Source organism: Idiotropiscis lumnitzeri, chromosome 7 (assembly GCF_059441095.1).
Source record: "Idiotropiscis lumnitzeri isolate Australia: NSW breed Sydney's pygmy pipehorse chromosome 7, RoL_Ilum_1.0, whole genome shotgun sequence".
NCBI classification, from domain to species: Eukaryota; Metazoa; Chordata; class Actinopteri; order Syngnathiformes; family Syngnathidae; genus Idiotropiscis; species Idiotropiscis lumnitzeri.
Genome location: NC_142397.1, coordinates 11,058,591 through 11,085,784, shown reverse-complemented (window position 1 = coordinate 11,085,784; position 27,194 = coordinate 11,058,591). Strand labels below are relative to the sequence as shown.

Sequence of the window (27,194 nt, the reverse complement as noted above, 5' to 3'; positions counted from 1 at the left end):
CTTATCCTCACAAGCAATTGCATTTCAAATTCTAAAGCTTGACAGTTGCAAATGTCCTGTGGAAAATTGCAAACAAATCTTTTGAGTCAAACATCACTATGGGTGATGTCAGAAAAACTTCAGCTCAGTGAGCAATGAAACAATAACTCCACAACTTTTGTTTTTGCTTCTTTTCTCGCGATGCCTCCACAGAAAGGAGTATCCGTGACAGCAAATTCAAGAGGGGTTCAAGAACCAAAAAGAGAAATTATAGAAAAGGGTTTGGTTGCTCAATGCAGTCTGTGCAATACAATTAAAGGTAAACATCTACAGCATTACACCAAAGTGATGCTAATGTAATCACAAAAATGTCGGAAGCAAAAAAACAACGGAGACATAGAAATGCATTTCAAGAAGCAGCTGTATTTGACTATAAAGGCATTTCTAATCCAGTGTCTCTAAGCTGTTTTTATATTTCAGTGTAAAAAGCCTAGATTCTATTAGAAAAAGAAGCCGTAAACCCAAAATAACATTTCATAAGAAACAATCATCAAAAGGAAAAACAAAATCCCCACTCACCAGTCATTTTAATTAAAATAGAAAAAACATTTCATTTGGGTAAACACTTTCCCTCAAAACAAATATATATTTATCCTCATATATATATATTTATATTTATACTCATTCTCAAGGCAGTTGGTCATGGCCAAATTAATTGACCTATTCATGGCCATGTTTTTCAAAAAAGTAGAAAATATCACTAAGAATGGAAGAAAATAACCAGCAGTAGTACAGTTTCGAACCACTGCACTGGCCAACAACAATATTCCATTTAGACTGTGAGGGGGGAGGAAAAACAACTGTCAAGGCAGTGTGGCAAATGCTCACACTTGACTCGGGAACAAGTGCAATGCAAAGAGAATACATTTTTCACACATCATAAAACAACAACAGTCGTTCACAGCATTCCGGTTGTGCATCGGCATCCATTTGCTCGTTTCTTCTTCCTGCAGCAGTGAAGGCTTTGTACTGTGCCGAGTTATAAATCCAAGTGATGGAAAGACACTGCAGCAGTCGGGAGTTGGGTTCTCTGCTCTCTCCCTAATTATTGATTTTCTGTCTTCCAATTAGCATTAATGGAAAAAAAACTAACCAGCGGATGTCTGATGGATGTATATATCGCCGCTTTTGAGGTGTTGCTGAGAGAAAGCAGAGTTGTAAAACCCCAACATTCCAGCATCTTGCTGTTACAGTAAAAATGTGGCAAATACCTAATCCCTGAATACTGCTTTAACCAGTAAATACGTCTGTCAGAAGACGCAACTAGCAGAAAGAGTCCTGATATGAAGATGTAGCGACGACAACAAATCAGTACTGTGACTGCAGCTGTGAACTCAACTGATTCTCATAGAGGACACATTATAATGGGACAAATGAACGGGGTACAGACAGGCTCACCATACGAGTAAGTGATCTTCAAACAAGTTGGATGGCAGCCTGAGGAGGTTCCCTGGGTTACCAATTACATGAAGAGTATCTAGGCAAGGTGACACGAAAGCAATGCTTGTGGGAGAACAGAAAAAAAATAAAATGAGAAATCCCTGGGCTACATTAAAGGACGCAGTGGAGCAAAGGTCCCAGCAAGCCTCCATCGATCACATCCCTCTGCTACACCAGACGCGCACAAAAACTATGTGCTTCTCTTTTGCAGCTCTTGAACAAAGGCTGTGAGGCAGAAGGAGAAACAATGAAGGTCAATATTTTTGTAAGGCGCATGTATGCATTTGTTATTTGAACAGTGGCCATTGCACTAATAGACACCACGCTAGGTTGCTCACTTTTAATGCCATACTTCAAATAGACACCACAGAAGTGGCACCTGTAAAGGTGAAATTTAGAGCAGTTTGATGAGAAAATGCGCAGAGCATTTCTGTGGAATGTTACTAAGAATTTCAGCAGACCACCCCCCAAAAAGTTTGAGAGAATATTTTATTCTTTGTTGGACAAGCAAAAGTGTATTGTGTCCAGAGGACTGCCACAATTGATTGAAAACGCACCTGGTAGCGAGAGAAAGTGACAAAAATTAAGGCTGGGTGAACCGGCATTAAAATAAAATCTGATTGCTGTAATGTCAGTTTGTATGTCTAGGGCTCCAGACTGCCCCGAAATGGCTAGAATGTGATGGAGGATTATGGTTAAAATAAGACATTTTAAGATTAAAAGAAGAACTTCAGCGTAGTTATTAAGCAGACGTCTCGTTGTCATCATGCGCTTGCTGAGGTGCAGAGTTTGACTTCGCTCACATTAATTTATGAATGCTGCTGTTTACTATTCTTGTACAAAACTGCCTGCACTCAATGGCACAGTTGAACAACATTCTGAGAATCCAGTGTATGTGAAGCAGCACGCACCCACCATGAGGAAATGGGGATTTTGAAGGCGGCAAACTTTCAATTGTTTATGGTCTCAGTTTTTATAAAACTACTTTCCCCTTAAGAAAACACACAAAATAGCGACTACTACCTACCAAACACCCGACCAGTAAGAAGACACTTGGTATTTTGGCTCAGTAAGCACCATTGATACTAGTTTTTCACCACAATAACACACCTCTGATGATTTCCTCCTTTACTTTTTGAAGTTCTTTCCGCACCTCCTCAAGTATTTCCTGCATAAAAATCACCAAGAGTCACAAACCAAACTTTGCAATAGTAATAATATAGCAAAAGCTATTGAGAGGGGGGAGAACAATGCTCCTCAATCGGTTTACCTGTTTCATTTTTTCAAAATCTGAGTCTTCTAATCCACTTGCGTCATTACTGTTGTTTGGTGGCTTCACCCTGTGCAATGAGAGAACAAAAATACAAATTATGATTTTTTTTTTGTGTGTGTGTTATAAAATATTTGTCTGAATTTGTCACACCAGTTTTTTGAGAATTGTTTAAAGCACAGTTTCCAATGCACATGGCAAAACCAATCCACAGCTTGACAGCCACCTATGCAACCCTCAAAATGTCAGGTATGACCAAAAGGGGGCAGCACTGCCAAATCCTATAGAAATACAATTAATCATGCCATTGAACATGTGTCTATCAAGATAAATATCAGAACGAACAAAATGCATTCTTGTGCGGTCAATCAGCAGCAAGCAGTGTTGCCCAGTATAGTAGGTAAAAAAAGAAACATCAAGGGGAGTGAAGGTCACGGTGGATGGGATAGAATGTATACCTGGAACTTTGGGACAATGAGGAGGTGGAGTCCATGCTCTTGGGAATGGAGTTATTCCTGTTAGTGAAACATACACAAACTCTCCTCTTAGAATGGAAATGGTTGACATTCACTTACTACAGCACACTTGGACAATGATGAAAAACGCATGCACGGGTTCGTGAGGTTGCATGCACACATTTAGGGTGAGTTCAAAATGGACAATGCATCAGTGGAACAGATGGATAATGACATCCTGATAACACATGGGACACGTATTAATTACCTGGTCATAGTGGATGACAATTTCTCCCAAGGTCTTCTCATGATCTCTGCTTAAGATAAAGTATGAAAATATATAATAATGTTGCTTTTTTTTGCCAATGAATGGAGGCAACAGGTTATAAGTCTTTGTTTCTCACCACTTTGACCTTGAGTCTCCGAATCCTCCTGTATTGAAAAAAAATGAAGACCTGCTTAGAGTGAGTCATCCTGCGGCGGATTTTTGAGCCCATAATGTCAGATCATATCAGAGCCAATTTGGAGGGGTGCTTCTTTGTTGGCCTGGTTTAATTAGCAAATAAGCATCTACGTACATTGTCGTGCGTCTTCATAGGTACTTTCTCTCCAGTGTCGGCTGCTTTTCTCCTGATGTAACAAGGGATTTAGATTTAAGGTCAAAACTCAGCTCACTGTATGCTTCAAGTTTTCATATGTTTATTAGAAATAAGGAAGAACAAGAATTATAACCATAAATGCTCAAATTGTATGTTATGGAAATATGGAAGTTCTTTTGCGATTGCATCTACCTTCGGGCCAAGATGGCACTCATCTCACCCATCAGGTCGCCACCTCCTCCAATAGACGAGTTGCTGCTGCGGCTGGCGTCTGCTCTGCCCGTTGGAGCTGCAGCAGAGCCTTCCTCCTGCTGAGAATAGAAAATGGTATGAATATATATTGTATGACACATCATCTGGGGAATTGAACCATAACTTGATACAGCTTGTCACCATCAACAGCCTGCTCGAAGAAGACCATGTGGCAAACAACAAGGAGGACTGACAGTTTAGTTTAAAAACAAGGGAGCCTGGTGTTCTGACGGCTGTTATGATTTTGATAATGTAATTGCATACTTAATACTGTACCAATCCTGAAACAATACCACGACAGTGGAATAATAAAAAAATGCAACACTTATTTGCATGACATTACTTCAAAGTATTAGAACACTAATCAGGATACACTTGAAACCCATCCCCAAAAAGTGAACATTTAAAAAAAAAAAAAAAAAAAACATTTTTACACTAACAAAACATTTCATTATTTTATTCAATGCCTCAATTTAGCAATTAGACAGAACACTGAAATATTCCCAGCGCACTATTTATTGATTTCAGACAAATCGGTCATCATCGATTTTGGTCGATGAGACAGTGATGTCAGAAGCACAGTAGCGATTTTGCCAGCTAAAACAACACACTTGAGTAAACCAGATTTGTTTAAACGTGATCAGCAGGAACGGCAACTGTGACAGGCCGTCAGCATCAAACTGTGCAGAGTCAATCACATCAATCCAACTGCCTTTGCAAGTAATGCGATGGCTCTCGCCTGCCATATGGCGCATCGGACATTGATGTCACACACCCCACAATGCACTGCGCTAAACAGAAACACCACTTTGCCAGTATATATAACATGTCTGCGTCTGAGGAAACGTAAATGAGTGAGGATGCGACAGCAACAGGGACAAAAAAAAGGAAGAGCACTCGACCGCCTACCAAAACAAGAATCGAGGCGTAAATAGATTCTAGTCACAGTGGCAGTTTCCGCTTGAGCAGCGATGACTTAATTTCAGGTGTATCAACAACTGAAACAGTTGAATCATGTAGCTGTAACTTGATTGTCTAGTTTGCTTTTAAAAGACGTGAGCCGCAGACGTCGCAAGTGAGCGCGCCGCCGCTTCCCCATCCGCCTAAACACATTTTCAAAAACTTCCACTTTAAGAGAATTTTTGAGGTTTTGGATTTAGGAGAGCAAGATTGAAGTCAGTGTAAAAAGTTTCTGTTAACAAATCTGTTTGGTCTCCAGTAGTGATGGGTCCAGGGACACTGAGGCGTCGATGCGCGCGCCGAGCTTCCAGGGCAAACCCCGTGTCGGTGCGCGTACCGCTTTGAGAAAGTCACGTGACCACTACCAGAATCGTGTCGACACAGTGGTCGCACGCCAAACTGTGTTCATAAGGAAGCGCATCTGTCAACAGGATGGACGCTCAAAACAAGCATCGAGTTATTGGCGCGTTACTTTGCATTAAATATCCGCAAGATGGAAGACGTCACTGTTGATGCGCACTCAGAGGTGCTGCGCTATATGTCAGCAGGACACCTTGCACGTACGGAAGACCCGCTCTTATACTGGAAGTCCATGGAGGCAACGTTCCCTCACCTATTTATATTAGCCACACAGGCATTGTGCACACCGACCTCTTCAGTGCCTTGCGAGAGGATCTTCTCAAAGGCGGGGGAAATTGCCTCAAAAAAAGAAATAGACTGAATAACAAAACGCTGGAGAAACTAATTTTTTTTAAATTAAAATCTTTAATTACACTTTTCCTTAATTTATCAACTGCGTCTCGAATATCAAAGATTTCTTTTGTGAAATTGCGTGTATGTAAAAATAATGTGAAAGCAAATGCCTAATCAGAATCAGAAATCCCTTTGTCATTGTACTCAAGTGTGCAACGAAATTAGAGAGCTCCCCTCTCCAGTGCAATACAACAATAATTCAGTTAAATATATAAATTAGATAAATAAGAGAATAATTAGTGCGATGGAAAGTAATACGAAATAGGATATATAAAAACTCATCACGTCGCTAATCAATGGAATTGGATAAAATTAGTTTGACAGATCAGTGTCAGATGACCCTGTCAAATGTTTCCTGCAAGTCCACCAGGTGTCAGTATTCAGCAACACAGGGTCAACACAGTGTCAATACATTGTGTCACTGTGTCGAAACGATACAGGATGCCTCATCTACCCATCACTAGTCTCCAGTAAACGGCCTCTTCGTGATGACCAATAATTTTAATGAAGCTACGAACAGTGTTTACAACATTGGATTGCTTGCTTTAAACTCACTTTAGATACTTTGCGAAGTTTTGCTCCTGCCAGGGCGGCAGCCAAGCCCCCGCCTCCTCCACCACCTTGGATCATTCCATCTGATGGCAAAGGCGGAGGAGGTGGGGGTCCTCCAGATGGGGCTCCAGATGGTGGGGGTCCTGGCGGGGGTGGAACACCAGCAGCTGGAGGAGGACCAGGCGGTGGTGGAGGCGCTGGTGGAGGAGTAAAGCCCCCGGGAGCCATCGGTGGAGCAGGAGGAATAGACACTAAAAAAAAAATAAATAAATAAAAAAATGAGATGTCAGACCAGTCAAAACAGTTAAAAAAAAAGTGTGAATACTTTAACCTACACCCTCCTTCGCCCATGACAAATGTCAGCGGGAGGCCATATTTGGACACAACTCCCCAGGAGACAGTCATGTGGCCGTCAATGCAATGCTACAAGTGATGCACATTTTGTTTTCATTTCATACTATCTCACAATTAACATTAGGTGAACATACTATACTGGTAAGTCTGCATAAAAAAAATACCCACACAAAACAAAAAAAAACAAACACGTTATCCTACTGGTTGTAGTCTGCTGACCAGGCCGTTTTTCCTGACCTGCTGAAGCTTGTCTTTCTCTCTCCAATCTTTCTCTTTCCTGACGCTCTCGCTCCTGACGCTCCCGTTCTTGCTGTTCCAACCGCTGCTGCTCCAATCTGCAAAAAAATCAAAACAAATACATAAATAAAAATAATTAAAAACAACAATCACTGCTATGTATTAATATGTAAAGTTTGATTTTAAAATTGTTAAAAAGTAGATTGTTTCTATGACTGATATCATCAATTATTTGCCCATTATGTCATATGTCCAGGTTAGCATAAAGTACGCTCAAATAAAAGCTCAACTTTAAACTCTTAGCAAACCTGTGAAGGACACTTAATCTACGAAGAAGAAATGTCACTACTTTTTCAATTTTAATTTTGGTAAATTTTAAAAGTAAAGTATTGTACTAGTACCTGCACATTGTTTAAGTCCAACACCCAATTTTGCAAATTTCCTTCATTTTTTTAGAGTCAATTCCCATCTCAATTCAAGTCATCACCAATCTATACACAGCTCTTCTTAGGAGTAAATTGTAGCAAGTATTGTGACTTGTCGTTCAGTACAGGCGGTTAGAGTTACACAGTACTCAACCTACGCCGTTTCATTCACCCTGCAGGCAAATGCGACACAGAACGGAGGATCTTTCACATAATCTTTTTTTTTTTTTTTTTTAATGATATGAATGGTTCAATTCCGATTTTTTTTTTAATTCGACAGAGACTTCATCCTGCGCTCCACGCAGGTGGGGACACTGACTGCTTGGGATGAACATTGACTTTTTGATTGTCTGCGAATTTTCAAAGTCGTTTTGAATAACGGTCTTGGCTTTCATTAAACTTTAATTTAATGCCACTTTAAGCATGAAGCTGAAAGTGAACATTTGTGGTGATAGTTGTAGATACGTAGAAGTCATCTTTAGTGACGTCTCCATGAAACGAGATCGAAATGCCTCATTTCCACAAAATACTGCATTTGGACCTGCTCCCGAATTGCTCCTCTGTAAATTATACTAAAAAGATACGTCCGCGGCCCCAACACGCTGGACCACAATTACTTCCATAAACAGTACATTGCGAGTGTCATCGTTTCTTCTGCGCATGCGGGTCATTTTGGGGAAAGAATTAAGAGGTATTGAAGAGTTATTTAGGATTTATGCAGAAATTGGGGTTACGTCGCCACCGAAAGAATGGAGCTTGTTCGAACCCGAGAACCACCTGTACTGGATATGTGACATCAGATGCTGGCACTGATATCGACATGAATCTAATTACAGCATTTGGTGGCGGGATGACACGCTGGATACATGCCGGATCTTCTGTTGTGCCTCCAATGCAACAATTTTGTGGTCTGTGAAAGAGGCTTAAATTTGAATGTGATCCAAATAAATCCAAACAGACGGACCACTATTAATCCCTGGATTCCCCCCAATGGGATACCATAAACTATTAGCTAACTATCAGCTATTGTCCAACATATTGGACAACGTATACATGCATTGAAGTAATCAGTTAGCGTACTAAAACCAGGAACTGCACGGATGAAGTTCATTATGAAGTATGTAACAAAGTACACTGCACAATTTGTGTTGTTACTAAGAAGTCCACAGATGGACACTGTGGCCTAATTCAAGCTCTCTTCAACTAAGTCCCCACCACATCTGGCATTCTGCAGCTGTATGCAACACAGCTTGCATACAATATTAACAACTTGATAGTAGACACTTATGACACAGCCAGTGTCATTTATAATCTTTGCTTCTTCAACTAAGGACTGCAAGGGTGGGAATGATCATTACCACAGTCACTGCTCTTTTATACTTGTAGTTAAACATGATTCTGATTATGATTTGGCACTCATTCCGCCTAAAACCACAAGTGTAAAAAACACTGACCGGCATGTAAATCTGTGGTGGATTTTGAAGGTTTTAATAGCGGTGCTTTATTCCTTAAGCCACAGCATGGCAGCAACCAGCAGGACAAACACTGGTTTGACAGGCAGTCTCACAGGCCAATCATAGACCTTTTAGTCTAAATGAGATTAATGGTTAATGCCAAGTCCGTGCAGGCCAGCATAATGGCCTCTATTGGAGGAACAGATAAATGGATGAAGAGAAGGCGGGGCTGATGTGAGATGTGTTGGTCTTGCTGTCTATTTAACCTTTAACCTACAGGGGCTGACAGTTTAGCAGTGTCAGGCTAATGCCATCAAATCCAGCGCATATGCTTGAGCGTAAAACTGCCTCGGGGACGATTGCAAAGTTTAGGTGGCCAGAATTGTATTGTTTGTTAAATGAATTCATTAAAGAAAATGCAATCGGCATTAAGGTACCACTAGGTTGAACACAGACAACCTTTATAGCAGTTCTTCACCCATTTCATTTGCTTGGGGGCGGAATGGGCTGGGGGTTAAGGTTAACAACTCCCCGATTTGCGGCTTTGCATCCAAGATTGAACATATTGGATACCGACACAGAACTGGGCCCAGATCACAGTTACGTGTCAGCAAATTTGGAGGATCGCAGGTGTGGGCGCTTTAACAATATTCCATGCCAACATCTATTACCTCCTTTGCTGCTCAATCTCCTCAGGAGATGGACCATTTGACATCGGCCGCGGAAGGGTTGCATAGCCTGCCAAAATAAAATGCACAAAATACAAATGAAATTGAAAGACTATTCAATGTTAGAAACCCACCCCCACAACCACTTTGCTACTCTCCTGATTGTAGAGCTTTTTTTTTTATTCAATAAAAAAGGGAAGCAAAGAAAGAAACATTGCTCAGTTAAAGAAGATTCATACTGTAGATATTTGCCAGGTAATACAAGAGGAAATAGAATGAATCCCTTCGACTTGTGATTCATGAATTTACTTATTGGCAGGAAAAAAAAAGTTATGTCACAGCATCTCTACAACATGTGCGTGGAAACGTATGGTGCATTTTTAAAAATCAAATCACCTGCAAGCAATTTATTTTCAAGGGTAAATTTACTTTGGGAAATATAGTGCATACTAGCGCAACTTGATGTGTAATTATAATTAAATGTGTAAATAGTACAATTAAACTTTCTGTATGTTAGTCCATGGAATGACACCACGAAGATGTGTTTGATGGGTAGTCCCCGCCCCCCACCCACTTTCTATTGCTTTTCGGACATGACTATCGGGATGAACACTACATCGAATAGTGACAGATACACCTAATTTATTATGATGTTAATTGATTTTGTTCCTCTTTTTTGCTTTTCTTGCTTGGAGTAAACTATAGAAACATCCTAGACTAGACATGAATTCAATTTGACAACACTGTAATAAATCCAAATAAATTGGTGGGAAGTTATCAGCACAATTGGAGATATGTAATTGGAGGCTGCTTGAGGTAGTGGGAACCAGCACCTGCATCTGCCATGGAGTTGAGCACGTCCAGAGCGTGCGTCATGCCATTGGCAAAAAGAGCAGCGTCCTCCTTGCTGCCAAAGTTGAGCCCCCACACCTGCCGGGAATCCCGCCACTGATGGAAATTAGGTGTGGCTTGGTTGTATTTCAACCCTCTCACGATAGGACAGTTTATGACCACCTGTAAAGACAAGGACAAAGGAGATATCTATTCAAAACAAACATTTTTCTCTAAGCAAATAGACAAGGGAAAAATGTTTAGTTTCTGGAAGATTCCTCAGACGCTGATTACAAAACCCAAAGTCATGATTCATGCATCATGCTTATTCATCCAATCCAGTAGGTGGCGTCAGGCTAATGAATGAGCAGAGAAACAATGTTGTGGTTTTGAGTGCCTGAATGTGCTGACATGCCATTTCACTATTTGTTTAACAGCCTCTGGATTCCACAGAGGACAGACAAAGAAGAGAGGGTGAGTATCATCGATAGCAAGCATGCATTAGGACGGAAAGAACAGGGGAAATGCATTATTTCATAGTTGCCCGCTGGTGATCTCAGTTTCTACTCTTGGACACTAAGCAAAAAAGAATCCAGAATGGGCAACGCACCTTTCCCCCCCCCAAACTGTCACAGGAAATGCCTGAACAGGCCAACTATCTCACAGGAAACAACATCCACTTTAAGACTCAGTCTCGGGGGAGCACTTTAGCATGGTGAATGTTTAAACTGAGACGCTGAGGCAGCAGACAGAATGAGAGTGTGGTCAAGAATAGATGCCTCCAAACTCACTTAACCCTTATTACAGAAACTTGATGGCCCATCTTTATCTAATGTTATCTCATGAGTCATGATCTTGTAATAACGTAACCAGTTTGTACTGGAATGATACTGATACATCCTGAAGTATTTCCATGTTCAGTGAAAGACATGAAAAAAGCACCGTAGTTTTTATAGTATGAAATCTTTAGAAAACAGCACTGTATTCACTTTTACTTGTAGTGGAATGTGAAATGTGAATCTGTCAACACGTCGCACATTACAGTTCCGGTTCTACGGCCACAATTTTCATTTGTACCATCCCTGATGCTCTGTGTGATGCCGTCATAAAAAAATAAATAAATTTAAAAAAAAAATAAAACAAGAACAGACTGGTGGAGTTAATCACTGAAATGCTTACGGGCATGCTACAGAGCTTTGATTTCAAAAGATATGCTGAGGCATCGCGCAATGACGTACGACAGTTCAACCAATACACAACTTACAAAATTGTACAACAGATTACCTAGACTAATTAAGAATTTGAATGCAGTTACATCTGATGTTTGGCAAAGCAGATTGGAAGCGATACACACACCACAAAGTTAGTGGACAATGCGCTACAAAATTGCTCCTTCCCTATTCCATTATTGTACAAAAATATGTGGAGTTATTACATAAACACACAAGCAGAATAAAACCATAGGTTAAATGGAATAAACAAGTAGAAAAAGAAACAAAACATGGAAAACTGACCAAGAGCTGGATGAGTAAATACAGTAAATAATATTTGTTCAAACACATGTGCCTAAGTGATTTATTTCACCTGCTGGTCAGTCTGCATCTTGCGTCCCACTAGTCTGAAGGCATTGTTGGAGGGGTTGTGATAGATCTGGACTCTGCTGAAGGTCTGGGGTCCAGCACCTGCTGGCATCCACTTCTTATTGCCATCATCGTAGATCATCACAGTGGCCCGAGCCTGGCAGATACTCGACTCACTAAAATCAAAGACAGAATACAGTTTATGAGTAAGTTAGCACCAACAAGGTGCTCTGACCAGGTTATGTTACGGACATGCAAATGCTTGTCAATTTGTTCCACTGGCTAGCGTAAGGGTGGGATTTTGGGTACTTCCCAACTCTGTTTTGTATTGGATTTAATTAGTTGTAGTGTACCTAATGTAAACGTTATGTGATCTTTTTGGTCAGTAGATGTTTCGCTCACCCGGAACTGCTTCATTTTTCTTCCACATTATAAACAGGCATAATAGTACTGTCTGACTTCTCATTTCTCAGGCATTACCCAACCCACATCCTGGCAAGATCAAACATTACCATCTTAGCCAACTAGTTCATGCAATTACAAAAAAGAAAAACATGCGTAATCGATAGAAAACTGCAACATTCATATGACAGACAAGTGGAGACTCATTTGTCTGTAACAATCAGAGAAAAGTCAAGAGACAAACCTTGGTGTATTATTTATTTATTTTTTTTAATGGGAAGAAAAGTTTGATTCTAAACAAATTGCGTGGCTCAACCACAACGGATGTTGACAAAGAGAGGAAATTGCGCAGAGCTCAGTAATCATCCACATGTTTCTACATCAACCTCAGCAGAAAAACCCTAAAATGTGCAGGAATAAAACGCGACATGTATTTAAGTTGCCTGCACAACTCCAACAGTCGACATTCGGGTATTGTACATAGTAAACTGAATCACGCACCACAAAAACTACGCCATTTTAACCAGTACAAAACACACAAGGGAAAGAGACAGGAACAATAAAAATGAGTACTGTCCTCCTTTCGTTATTTTACACACCCTACAACCCCTTCACCCCCACAGTGCCTTAATCCATCTCTTCCTCCATCTGTCTCATCCATGAAACAATCTGCCACTTCCCTTCATATGACACAGCACCTACACTACATACAACCCACTTCCTGCAGCAAACCCCTCCTTATAAGGCCTGCTTTGGTCCAATCAATCAATAGTCACTCCCACACACATTTGTTGCGACGGTTATAAATGGTAGGTTCATTGTCCTGTCTGTGGGCAGTCTAGAAAACATTGAAAGGCAAGAAGAATATTACTCAATACACTGACCCATTTCACTATAGAGCGAAGGGTTTCAACATAAGCAGACTGCAAATAACTGTTACACGCTCACAATTTAGGGGAAACGGACCGTTATAAACAACAAAGGGGGAAACTAATATAAATAAAAACTAAATCTACCACTTGGTTAAACAACAGCAAACATGGCAGTTGATACTTTTGGCCTTTCAATGTTCAGTGAACACAGGGTTCCATCAGGTTAAAAATTAATTGTGGCTAGAGGATTACCCATCAAAAAATAGTGCTGGGATTCCTGATCGGATGAGCCTCGAGCACACTGTTGATGTGCGGTCAAGGGAAAGGGCTTATGGGAACTGGGAGAGGACAGACACTTTGGACTGGGAAATGGATGCATTTTTAATGGCACAGAAAGTGATGGCTCAGGGGTGAGACCAAGAGCGCGCAAGTGCATTATTGATACAACTACAGACACAGACTCTAAAAGCTGGTGTGGCGCATGCGAAGACAGAAAGTCATATACACACCCTCACACCTGTCAACGCTCCTGTGTATAATGCGGCACCCAGCTGACCGCGGAACCGCAGACTGAATCTGACTCATTAGAAATGGAGTATTTATTTCACAGCAGCCATGGCTACATGACCTCCGCCATGCAAAATATAATGTAAAACTAATAGAAATAAAGAATCATGGGCCAGGCAACACAGTAATGCGATAGTAACGCAAATCATAAAGTGTCAACGGCAAATGTCTGGCAAACGTCTACGAATGGACACGGAAGAAAAATCAACATACACTACACCCGCAGGCATTGCCTAATGAGTGACGTCTGGCTCATGGATGATTCATCTTGGTGCGAGTGTCAGGATCAAAGTTTTTGGTCTACTGTAACTTTGTGCAAGTGTTCTCATTCAAAACACATTTTGGAAAACACAACAACAACAAAAAAAACAATATTGACACACCTACAAACTGTTTTTGCCAAAACCATCATCCTCCTATGTGATGCCTGACTGCGGTTCAGTAATACACAATTTGTATGAGAAGAATAGGTCGCAGTTTTTTCAAATGGTAGCTAAATACAAAAGGCAACACTACCGTTTACAAAAACTCCCTCTCCTTTAAATATTTCCTTATCAAGCACCAAAAATGCAGGCGTCCTGTAAACTTTTTTTTTTTTACTTTAAAATTATTGTGTGCAAAGGGTATGGTGTAAAGAGAGAAAAAAACAGTGGCTGTCTCTACTTGTCTTATCCTTCTGAGTCTCCTACGCCAGTGAGGGGTTCTGAGTCTCCTACGCCAGTGAGGGGTTAACAGGAAACCACAGCGCAAGGCCAGGGAAACAGGCCCTCTTGGAAATGTCTGTATATGGGAGTAGAAGGCTCTTGCAGCTCTTTGCCACACTGCTGGCAAGCTCGGTCAGGCCTCGTCTCTCAAGCTCCTCCCTCTCCCTCTCTTCAACTCAAACAATTTAACAAGATGTGCCTCTTTGGGCTACGTGTGGCGATATCTGATGCAACATGGCAGCACGTACTTAGATCAGCTAAATAGACCTGACTTACAGTATGATAATGAGGTTAGTGCACCGTTAGCCGCTGCATTTATGTAACATTCATTGGTAAGCTCAGGCATCAGGATTTTAGAAAAAAGACACCATACATGAAATACATTTAAGATGAGGTAGATTTAATGTAGACACTAAAGCAGAGCAATGTCAAATGTTCAGTGTCCATTTTAGGCTCACTGTCCCTTTACGGCAAGTCCAATTCCCTGGGATCATACATAATGCCACTGAATGAAGCATCTTCTTGGCCTCACAACAAGAGCCTAGTGCAGTATTTTTTTTTATGTTGTCCTTGGCTTCGAAGAGTTATTCTTATTCTAGGGAATAAAAATACAACTATGAAGAATACCAATGCAGAGCCGCTTGGGGGGGATGCAAACTGAACATTTGGCCAGCATACCTCATCTATGATGTAGGAGGGGGGCAAGAGTTTGTCCTTGGATCTTACCAAAGCGACACACTCAATTAAAGTGGTACGTTTACGTGGGCAATATTTGTCCTACCCGATCAGGGTTCGGATTAATATGATCGGCTGCAACGTTTTCATGGGCACTGAGAATATTGATCCGATCATGCATCAGACTTTCGATCAGAACAAATTACTTGTTGAAAAATATATTGTACACTGTACATGTCAATACAAGATATGGGCTCTCCACTGTTATGGCTCTGACTAGGGCTAAATGATTTTAGGAAAAAAACATTTTTTTTCCAATATCTGTGCACCTCTGGGCTATTTTGTCATGTTGTGTTGTAGCCCTTGAAAAATATATATTTTCATTATTCATCCCTTAAAACCAGGGCCCTACTCTAACACCCCCACTCCCTGATTCTGATCAGCTGAAAATGGCCGTTCAAACAGTACAGCATTAGTTTGAGGCATCATTATTTGGCTGAAAACCAACAAATAGAAAAAGGGTTCTGAATGTCACACAATAAGTGGGAAATTCCAAATAATTGCGGACAGGCTACACTGCATACAGAAGTGAGAAAAGGAACCATACGTTTCACAGAGGAAACGCGACAAGAAGAAAAAAAAAAAAAAACGTGCGTATCTCAGTGCACCTTTCTCCCTGTTTAACCACTGTGAAACCTGTGCTGCACACCCTACACTGATTGTTGTGCCTTGATAAGAACAAGAATGTTGGACAGTGTACACACAATTAGCATGCTGATGATCACTCGCTAGTTACAATATAATACAATACGAGGTCAATAGGATTGAGAGTAAAACGGCCACTGGGACCCAAAGTATGAAAGACATGAACGTATACAGATCACTAAACTACACTTGGACTAGGACTGCACGATATTTGAAAAACATCCATCCATCCATCCATTTTCTAAGCCGCTTTGCCTAACTAGAGTCGGGGGCAAGAGCCCAGCTGTCTTCGGGGCAGTTGTCGGGGTACTGGTATCCGAACTGGTTGCCAGACAATTGCAGGGTGCACAGAGACAAGCAGCCATCTGAAAAACTTGCGATAGATATCGCAATATTTAACATATAACTAAGGATATTACCTTATCATTATTTAATGAAATATTGTAGCCCGATTTGGTCCAGGTTGAAACGTTGCCGACAATCGGTCACTGTCATGGGCGTTTTTGTATGAGTTGCCTCTCTCTTTTTTGCCCAAAAATAATCAGACGCGCATGCGCGCTATGTTCTCATTCTTCCTGTGGTTCCAAGGTTTAGCACGCATCTGCACTTATGTCCCACGGTCCAGCTTTCCGACAACACACATGGGTCTTTGGGGAAGAAAAGGGAACTTCGTCAAATTGTATAGACGCTACTCGCGGGTTTGTTGAAAAAGGTGTAATTTCAATCCAATATGACATTGTATGTTTAATATTACTATTGAATATATTTAATAATGTGGAAAAGAACTATAGACCAAGTACGGTGTTCCAAATCCCAATCTCTCAGAATACTGTGTGGATAATATGTCATTTTTTTTGGTGCGTGAGTTCCAGCAAATCGGAGAAGTGCATAATACGAGAAGAAAGGAGAGACATTTTGCGTGTTATTCTAGAGAAATTAATGTACCCCCTATTAAATCATTGTTAGTGTTTGTATTACATAAAACAAATCAAAAGAATTCATGGGGAATGCCTTCTCTTTTTGTACAGGTCCTTGCAGACAGCGAAATCCACAAAAACTGACAAATTCACACCAGGCTGCAGGCTATTGTCTTCTGTCTTCACAACTCACATGCAGAGAGACAAGTGCTCTTGTTTCCCAAACTATTCATAGTTCCTCTCACTATATTTGTGTGAATGGAATTGCGTCGTCATCTGAAACGTCTCCACTCCACAAAACTCTCAGCATTTTTGCACGCTGAGTCATTCCCTTACTGGCATTGTTTATGGAGCACTGAGGTGAACCTGAATAGCCGTGGGCAATCATGAGTCTTTTCCGTCCATTTCAAGAGTACAGTTTAATTCCCTCGTGCTTCTGAGGCACTGCAGTGTGCGTGTACCACCTGCAAACTCAATGTCCATATTTGGAACCAACTCACCTCTGTCGCTCTCTATGTGAGCCCACTTCCTTTTACAGGTTGGGGCAAAATTCTCTCATTGTCTGGGCCAAAGAAGGAGGTTGACCTACTGAAGAATAAGCTACTACAATTTGTGTTTTGTTGCAGAATAAATAATAAATCAGCATAACAAAACAGACGTGTAAACAAAACAGCCCTTTTCCTTTCAAGTCCGTTCTAGCGTTACAGATGCTGTGTTGATCGTAGCTCACATCTGACTGACATCGGCATAAAGGTAATTACAGCAACCTAGTGGCACCAGCTGTTCTTTCCTGAGGCAGGAGGAGGAGTCTATTGGGGGTGTGGTGCGGCATCTATTTAAGGAATCCGTGGCAATGTTAAGCACTCACAAAATACTGGACAATGATAAAAAGACATGTATTTACTTTGTAGTCACACACAGTCTTGGTTGTAGTGGTGCATGGATAATGTGTGGTAAATGATTATCTTTCATAATCATAAAATAATTCCTTCAATATGCGCAGAAGCAACGCTCATGGGAATGAATCAAAAAAGGGAACTGACTGGCCCTGAGCTTGGAGTTTTATGGCTTGATTGAAAACTCTGAGAAATATAGTGTTGACCATTTAGCAGATGACAACAGTGACCCAACTGACCCCTAGTCTGAATGAAGGACAATTCTACCATTCAAGCAACCGAAGGAGAACTAAATCTCAGGAGGATCATAAAGGGGAATATTTAGTGCCTTCTTTAGCACCCATTAGGCTAACAAGAGTCTCTCTACATTAAGATCACAAGTGATTCACTGGGGTGGTCAAAAGACAAAAGAATAAAACATTAAAAGGACGTCCATTATCTTAAAATCATGCCAATCTGCTCATGTTTGGCCAAATCTGACGTTAGATTTATTTTTAATCTTTGACAGCTTCCGGTATGTCAATTTAAGATGTGGACGTCATAAGTTCACAGTATTATTGAAGCCATAATCAATGCCAATCGCGCAATATGTCCCCACCTCTAGATATTTGATTGATTATTCTGCGTTGTTAGATGCAGGCTCTCTATCATCTGAGATAACATTGCTACATTTGGTTCCAAACTAGTCTACCTTAGTCACGGTCATCACTGCAGCTATTAAAAAGGAAATCATTATTTTTATGCAATTTATAGACAGACAGTCTCGAAAAATAGCTGGCGATATGCAGAATCATCTCACATGAAACAAGCTAGCGAGAGCAAAAGTTAAATAGTATCGCACACAACAAACGTCACAATTAAAGAAGGAAAACTGCAGCCACCACCAACGGAATGGGACAATAGAAGGTTTTGTATGTTGCGGCAAAGCGTCTAATCCAAGAGGCAGGTCAGTATAATGGCCTATTTATGAGTAGAAGAGGTGGGAGGACCTAGAGGGGTACATGTTTCAGCAAAGGGGGGCTGCAGAGATAGGTTGTTGTAGCAAATTCACAGTGCAACAGAGATGAGACTCACAAGCAGTGCGGTACCTCAGACACACTTATGTGCCCTAGTTTGAACCGCGAAACATCTATGCCCTCACGATGCATGCAATAAAACACTTACAAGCGAATCCACCCCATGCGGGGATTCCCATGATTACCTTATTATGAAGACAAAACAGTGTTGCAATTTAACTATTTTTTTTTCCATTTCCCTTATATGATTAATCGATGGGAACTTTTAATGAAATACATGTTTTGAATTGAACTTGAGGCTGGCATCACGTTCGTATTAGTTTTTGAGATTTTAACATTGGACCAATTAGGTAGGTAAAAGGTGCTGCGCAGATCAGATTTCAAAAGAAAAAAACTGGATGAGCAAGAGAGTTACAACAAGTGTAGACATGAAAGAATCAACAAAACTCCTGTTAAGAACGTTACACAACCCGATGGGGTGAACGCACCACTATTTGCAAAAACATCAGGTTACATTTTGCGAAATTTAGAGGGGATGCACATTGTTGCAAAATCCTGTGAATAAAAGCTTTCGTCTTTTTGTGACATTAAGGCAAGGAGGTTCTGATTGAGCCAGAACAACAATATCGAATAAGTTACCTTTCCGGCTTATCCTCAGGCAGTTATGCAACACAAACTAATAAAAAAAAAAAAGTACAGACAAGAAGCAGACGGAGGAGGCCATTTTGCTGCTTACAAAGCAGATCAATAGGACGGTGATTTAAGAAGCTCCCATGGGGCATTGCGTCTGGCTTTTTAACAGCATAGAGAACTGAGTCGGTTAAGATGTTACATGCATGCAACCCTGAACTATTGTGCTACAAATTCAGGACACAACCATCATTTTAAGCCATGTTTTTTTGTTTTGTTTTTTTAAATATCCAGTCGATGAATCATGTGTGTGGTCTGGCATCACTGAGTCATAATGCAGGTCAATGTACTTCCTGAGGTACTAAAAATAAGGTTAAGATTAGTTACAATGTCAATGGTGTTATGTTATAAAAATTCAGTGAGGCACAAAAAAACGGAAGGACAGAATGGACAAATATTTGCGGACTTCTCCATTGCTTATTGGCAACATGACACAGCTATGCAACTTTAAATTCTACATGCAACGAGAAAGAATGAGTGGAAATGGCAAGAATTTTATCATGAAAGGTGGCTCCAAATTAGCTTCTCAACTCATTCAACGTAAGTTGCTGCACTTTTGACATGCTAGCAACAGTTGTGGGTCAACATTTACATTCCACAGGGACAAATGACAAAGAACACGGCGCTGCATTCCTGTCCTCACTTCAACAAGGTAATATCAACAAGAGAAGATTGGTCACCCAGAAAGCCACATGTCAAGGTTTTATCCAAAAGCCGGTGTGAGTCTGCGGTGGTGTCAAATGATCATTGTCGCCAAGTAGTGTGATCAAGACATTTTTTGCACTAACATTCTTATTTTATCTATAAAGTGGAGGTGAATCTCTTGCGTTTGCAGCACTTGGGGTATCAAACTAATTTTTGACGCAGGCCACATGATAGTTATGGTTTCTACGTTCGTTTAGGTCGTTATAACTGTGAACCAAAATAAAAATCATACGATCACCACTTACAAAATTGCATACCGCTAGACATGGGCAGAATCCTTCTACTTACTTTGCCTCGATGCCAGCGAACTAAACAAATTGATGAGTACTAGTAACTAGTTCTGAAATCAAAGGCTATTAAAGTACCATTACATTTATTTTAAAAAGAGGTTTTGATTACAAAAAATGCTTGCAATATTTTGCTAATGGGGAGACAATTTCCAATTTAGTTTATTTAGCAAAGAAGTAGTGACGGGTGTCGCACGTCGACATGTCGGCACATAAGTCAAACTAATAAGAGCGCCGCCTTCATGGCAGTATCGCATATCCCTTGGACAAAATGACACATGACCGATAGATAGAGCCACTGCATTGTTCAATTGCAACCTATTACTGAGGCACTTACGGTGTACGGAAGTGCATTTGTCAATAGGCTGTGCCTCTGTCTTAGGAATGACGCATCTTTAGAAGCTCAATTGTTCTCCAAGTCATTGTGGTAGGGATCCCGAAAGAAGAATGTAATTGAGTTTGCAATGACATGCGATTCAATTATGGAATTATTTTATTAGGTGTATGTGTGTATTAGGTGTATGATCCCCATTTTGGAACATCAAACTTCCATGTATTGGATGAAGTAATTCTAAGCTATATTATGAGCCATCATGTTTCTCCCAACAGAAATATTTGCACATAAAAGTTTTAGCTAAGTAGTTGATATAGTTAATGACTTAAGTATGATCTATAGGTCATCTCCACTGTTTTAGGCGCACCAGCCACATTAATATCAAGTTTTCATTATCCAACCTTTTTTTGCCCTGTCCCAGCAGCTAGTGCAAGCAAACAATATTCCAAAGACTTAATATGTTAGTAAGGTACGTGAACATTGTCGCTGTAAAGAAGGTAAAATTAACGTATTGGGCAACTGCAAATTTGAGTGGGATACAAACAAGCTTATTTCGAACCTTGCATACGAATCATTAGCACATTCCTAACATTCTTCATTTGTGTCAAATCAATCTGTAATCGTACACGTTAACTATGTATTAGTATTTCTATATTTGAGTGCATTAGTTTAAGAAATATACGTTGCAACTAAGTGTGTCCCTTCAGTGTAGCCATAGCTGTCCAACCCCTCCCGTTGCATCAACAGTTGCTATGGTTGTAAGGAATGCACATTGCCATTGGCTTGCTTTTTGAAGAGCCTTACATTTAAACGCAGGCATTCAATTGTTTCCCATGTCCTCATTAATAGTTAGAAGACAAAAAGATATGTATACAACACCCTGTGCTGCTCCATGTGTGTTGTTTGCCGGTTTATAATTTCCCGTAACATCCATGCTAATTTTGATTAGCATGTCTAGCTTTTACTGTCTAACCGCATTTAGATAGCAGCCGTTCGTTAATGTCCTTTGCTTTAAATGCAAGTTTGATGGTGACTGATGAACAACTTGAAGTACGACCGTTATGCCTCGTTTGTGTTCGCCAAGTGCCCAAACTCACTCTGCCGGTGGGAAAACATAACTCCAAAACATACCGTCTTTGAAACCAAGTTTCTATATTACCGAGCAACTTAATCAGATATCCTTAATGTAGACGAGGGCCTCCTAAATTGCTGTTAACGCTGCAAACCTGACCTATGATGACGACTGCAATGTGAAGTCAAGTCAAATGTATTTATACAGCCATTAATCAATAAGTCTCAAAAGGCTTCACAAGCCCACAGTTGACAAATCACGACATCTCCTGATCTTAACCCCCATGAGGGCAAGGGAAAAACTTCAAGAAATTCAATTGGGGAACAATGAGAGTATTGTGCAAAGACATACAGCAACACCTATTTCAAATGAATTTAAACTATTTATAATTTAAAATATATCACCAAAAATTACTTTCTTGAAAAGGCAATTGTATAGTTATTGTCTGAATGTCAATATTGGAACAGACAAGGAGCTCCAAGAAGGTGCAGCCTGAACTGACTGTCTTTCATCAAAAAATGATTGGCAGTCATAAGGCCAATTGCCCGCTATGCCAGCATGCTGGATGAGTCCAGCACAGTGCAAGTCAGATGACCTATGTCTGAGGTCACGTAAACGGCATTTGTGAAATGGGGGTTTTTACACATTCATTCAACTCACAATCCATGGAATGGATTGAATGTTTCATATCAGGAAAACTCAATTTTACCAAAAATATTACTCTGAAGTCCTATGACCATGTGCAAACTTGGTCATAGAGTGTCGTGTTGTGCGCTTTTTTTTTTTTGCTGACTAAAACCGGTTCGCTTATCTGTATTTACAGTCATGAGCACTAGTTTTATTGTACGGTCATGTCATTATACTATATGTATGTTTCTGATGTACTTTTGCACCATGGGAAGCCTTTCACATTAGTTAATATTTAATAACAAGTCAGAAAATAACAGCATAATCTGGTCAAATGCTACTTAGATCAAACATCAGAATGATGCAGACGAGGATTTAAGGCAATTTGAATATGTCCTGGTTGGCTGAGGGGAGCATTTGACAAAGAGACAATAGCTGCATTTCATGCACAACTATCTCTTGGGAGAGAATAGTGACAACATATCAAGGTCAATGCGGGTCTCAGGGTGAATCTCCCTTGTTGATGGCAGAAGTTTTGAAGAAATGGATTAGGGAGAAAGAGAAACACTTGATTTCCAACAAACCTTTAGCAAGAGTAAAGAGGAACATTTTAAGTGATATTTTCCACTAATGAAAAGTTATACCTGCTGCATTTCCACTTGTGTGGCAATTTGCCATCCACTTGTTAAAATTACAACATATTTCTCATAATATTAACGCTTAATTCTGATTGTTATTTTGCATGCTTTACGAAACGATTAAGGATTTATCTGTATCTTTATAAAACCCGAATAGCCTTCGTCCTTTCAGCGACGTTGTTGTTATCTGTGTACACTTAATTCATGGCTTTCTTCTAAAGCAGGTCAATCTCCACCCTATTTCTGATGTTATCAAAGTTAGGATTAAGTATTTGAAATAACAACAAACACAGCAAACCAACCCTTGTGCCTGAGCAAAGCCACTTTGGATTCTAAGTTTTGCTTGGAGGAAACATTGTTCGAATTCTATAAATGCTAAGGAAAGTTGCCTCGAGACAACCTTTAACCCAACTTTAACATAAGTTACTCATGCCCAACCATTAAGAAAGGACAAGAGATATTTGTTATCCAAAATTCATCACAAGAGCAATATTTAAAACAACAGGCCACAGACTAAGTAATTTTGGGAAAAAAATACATTTATTGTTTAAAGGCTAATTGCAAGCATTTTAGCCTTCATTTATAGCAATTCTAAATTAAAGAATGTCACCCCTTAATTTGACGACTGATTAATTTTCGATTTATCATTGTACCTCTACTTTTCTTTTCTGTTTGAAAGGAAGCACCTTTTCATCAGACCTAACGCGATGCAGCTTTCCACAAAGGTTAAGGAAAGGTGGTATAAAAGTTATGAGATTTCAATTTCCGAAGAGGCCCATTGTTAAGGAAAAGGCTGGTGCAAGAAGTAAGATTATGTGAAATAAAAAATAAATAAACGAGTCACACAGGTTATTAGACCTGCACTCCATTGCTCAAGACAGAGTCCCGTAGGGCTGGGTGATTGGCGAAAAAGTGCATGACAGAAATTATTTCATAACAGTCGATAGATGACTGAATTTAGAGAATTTTTATTTAAAATACTTAAGCTTGAAGAAGAGGTTAAAAAAAACAATGCAAAAGTCAAAGTAACTGGTCCATGTAAAGATGAAATAACCATCTTTTTAAACATAATATACTTAGTAGGACTAGGCGAATCATAATGTACGCATTTCATGGTAGTCGAGCGATAATGGATTTTAAAAGCATATTTAATCTAAGCAAACAATTAAATTTAAGATAAAAAACTAAAACAATTATCAAGTGGAAAAATACCAGTCAAAATATATTTTAGTATAACACACTTTTGTGCCCCATAATTCCTCTTTTGTGCTAACATCATACTTTAACCTGACAAAAGCAAATAAAATGAAGGATTTGGGGTTTGCTACCCAATTATTATCAAGAGTATTGTTATGGATAGCCTTATTGCTTTTAGTCAATTTCATTTTGGTTGCAATTAAAATTGCTATTGTTCAAATGTATGTCGCAAAATATGTTGAATTATTGCCCAGTCTCACAATCACAATCTCAACCGTCAAGTTTGAAAACTATAAATGGTTGTTGCTTCCAGCTTTAAAATGAAGGAACAAGAAACCAAATCAGTGCTGAGGCGCTTAAAGTGAGGAGTGGTTTCAAAGCATGTCAATTCCAACTGCACAGGCTGTGACAGGATGTGGAATTTGAGGACACGAGCTTCTTTCCACTGAGCAATTTCATCCCTGCTGCAAAACCCAGAGGGAGCTAAACAGTACAAGACACGTGAATGTAATATTTGCCTATGAAATAAATGCACGGTTTGATCTATACTGCATGCTATGCATTTAGCACAATTGGTGATCCTGCACGTGCGGCTTAAGAGTCTTTAGGCAAAACCCTGAATGTTATAAATGACCTCAGAAAGGAAATTAAAATGAGACAAAATAGTATAATGAAGCTCACACGGAACGTCAATCCGGATCGTTTCGAGTGCATACACATGTTAATTTGACTTGTTCAACTACTCGAGTCATTTAAGAGGCGATTGAACAGGTAGCACCGGGCTGTCATTACGCTCACACACTTCCTGATTCACAAAACAGCGGATATTCACTCGCAAAGATTGCAAAACTCTACAACACATAAACCTTCAGCTTCAACACACGTATTTTCTGATTAAACACATTTGAAAAGATTGAAGACATGATGGAGCTCTTTCGCCTTTTTAACGTGACGGAAACAAGCAGAAGCGTGTTCAAAACAGCTAATGGGGGGAGTGCAACGGTTGTCTGTACAAAGCGAATGGTGTCCCAGAGGCTTTGTTGAACCAAATGGCCCAAACACAAGAGTGTAGCCCGGGAACACAATAAAGATGAAAGGATTGGAGTCGCAGTTACCCACCTCATTGTTCGGCCGGAGTGGAGCTCCTGTCCTCGCGGGCAACTTTGACTCACTTGTAAACTGAAGCCGGCGGATTAAAGACAAACTAGCCGAACCAACAACAAAACTACGACAAATCTGTCGGAGGGGGAGTAAAGTCGCATCTACACCCGCAGACGGGGTAGCAACTTGCGGGATAATCGAAGCACACCTCGACGATTTCCTGGTTGTGTGGAACTGGGAAAGAAAAGAGGGGGGTGGATACAGTAGCGCAGCGGGCTTGTCAAGTCCAATCACTCTCTCACTTCGGTTTCTACGAGCTAAAATTGGGAAACCCGGAAAGTAGCGACGATACTGCAAAAGCAAAAAAGTTCCTCCTCTTACTGAACGTCGCGGAGCCGATACCGGCCCGTTTCTGGACTTGTGAGCTCAAGCCAGACTTTTTTCCCCGGAGGTCGGTAGCTCTGTAACTCTTTGTAGTGTGGGCCCAGCCCGCCAGCTTCAAAGAGGACTATGAGGTCTTGTGGTGCGTTCAGGACGCCTTGGGGAAAAACACGACTGATGAGGGGGAAAAACACCAGACACGTTCTTCTTGATAGTACGTGACGCTTGTCATTTAGAACTGTCTGCAATTACTTGAAAGAAAAAAGGGTGCAACAAACCTATCCAGTGAGAGGTGCAGTATTAATGAAATAAAAACACCCCAGTGTGATACAGTTTTACATGTCCGATATGTCAATCAAAACTCAGCATAATTATCTTATCTTTTGAAGGCAGGGATTTTGATGCAAATGTCCTAGTATAAGATAAGGCAAATGAACTGGGAGAGCTGGCAGTGGGTAAAGTTGGTAACAAAACACGAAGCCGTAAATCAGTTTAAGTGTCTCATAACAGGAGATATTATTTGTTGGCCATCAAGGAAATTTTAACCGCTTTTGCCAGTGTAAACTCTGAGCTTTCCTACACTAAAACACGTCCACATGATCTTGCTCTATGATCATTGAAGATCATACCCGTTTGTAAAGTTGCATCAGCTCATGAAAGAGGTATGTCATGGCCTCATTTAGATTGGTTTGGTTGTTAGAACAATATTGGAATTAGAAGTGGTTACATATTAGCACTAAGAGTGAACTGCATGGATAAATGTACCATGTCAGCATGGAAAATATAAAGTTGTGCTTTCTCTTAAAATTGAGTTCCTTGGAAGCCACAGAGGTTATGTGGTTATCCAATAAAAACAACTCGTGCAATATTAAATCAGCAGTAAACTATGGAAAGAGAAGAAAGCTACAAAATAATTATTACTTGGGATAAGTTTACAAAAAATGTCACCAACAGACATCATTTAATGCCGGGAGCAGAAATGTCCTTCATGGCACATTGCAAAGGAAAGCAATGGTATCTAATTATGTTGACAATGTGAGGAAAAAGCACTTAAATTGTTCTCATTGTCCGGTTTCAACATTGAGATACAACACACTCTGAAAGCATTCCTTCTTTTTAATGGGGACAAAAGTGGAAGTTGGGATGAGAAAGGAATGCATTACCACTTCTTGGCATGCGTAAACATCCACAACTAGCCCAAATATGCTTTTAGTTCCACTACGCACACACACACACGCACACACGCACGCACACACGCACCCCCCCCCCAGACACACACGCACACGCACCCCCGCACACTGCTCTGACCAAATGTTAGTAGGGTATTCTTGAGCCCTGCACCTCCTGTTAACCCTGCTGTCCACCAAAGCTGTCAAGTAAAGTCAAATTTCTTTTCCATCAGTGAGTGTGCCGTTTTGCTGATGAGAGCATACAGTTCCTGTGTGAGAATGTGCTGAACATGCGCTGGAACATGTTGCCCAATTTAGTTGAGTTCCCAGCTAGTACGGTAGCTCTTAAAATCGTGAAAGAAAGTCATGC

The 27,194-nt window shown here is 40.3% G+C and overlaps 1 protein-coding gene across 2 annotated transcripts; it reads right to left on the bottom strand.

Annotated features, from left to right (window-relative positions):
- Positions 1-382: 382 nt before the first annotated feature.
- On the bottom strand, positions 383-25,819 carry vaspb (vasodilator stimulated phosphoprotein b). Of its 2 annotated transcripts, none has more exons than XM_088301199.1 (14): positions 25,293-25,819; positions 11,874-12,045; positions 10,292-10,472; positions 9,462-9,528; positions 6,912-7,009; positions 6,324-6,571; positions 3,996-4,114; positions 3,783-3,834; positions 3,609-3,636; positions 3,473-3,521; positions 3,208-3,264; positions 2,750-2,819; positions 2,590-2,647; positions 383-1,704 (listed from the first exon to the last, which is right to left on the bottom strand). In XM_088301199.1, exons 1-14 carry the CDS (start codon positions 25,295-25,297, stop codon positions 1,670-1,672), a joined length of 1,239 nt encoding a protein of 412 aa, XP_088157325.1. In that variant the 5' UTR covers positions 25,298-25,819; the 3' UTR covers positions 383-1,669. The 2 variants fall into 2 exon arrangements, with proteins under 2 accessions (XP_088157325.1, XP_088157326.1); XM_088301200.1 differs by having other exon boundaries at positions 3,473-3,518; positions 25,293-25,815.
- Positions 25,820-27,194: the final 1,375 nt, after the last annotated feature.

Excerpts from the sequence above, each read along its gene's own strand:
- vaspb (XM_088301199.1), bottom strand. Across the intron at positions 4,115-6,323 it reads AACTTCGCAAAGTATCTAAA|CAGGAGGAAGGCTCTGCTGC; the intron begins GTGAGTTTAAAG and ends TTCTATTCTCAG. Across the intron at positions 3,522-3,608 it reads GGAGACTCAAGGTCAAAGTG|CAGAGATCATGAGAAGACCT; the intron begins GTGAGAAACAAA and ends CTTTATCTTAAG.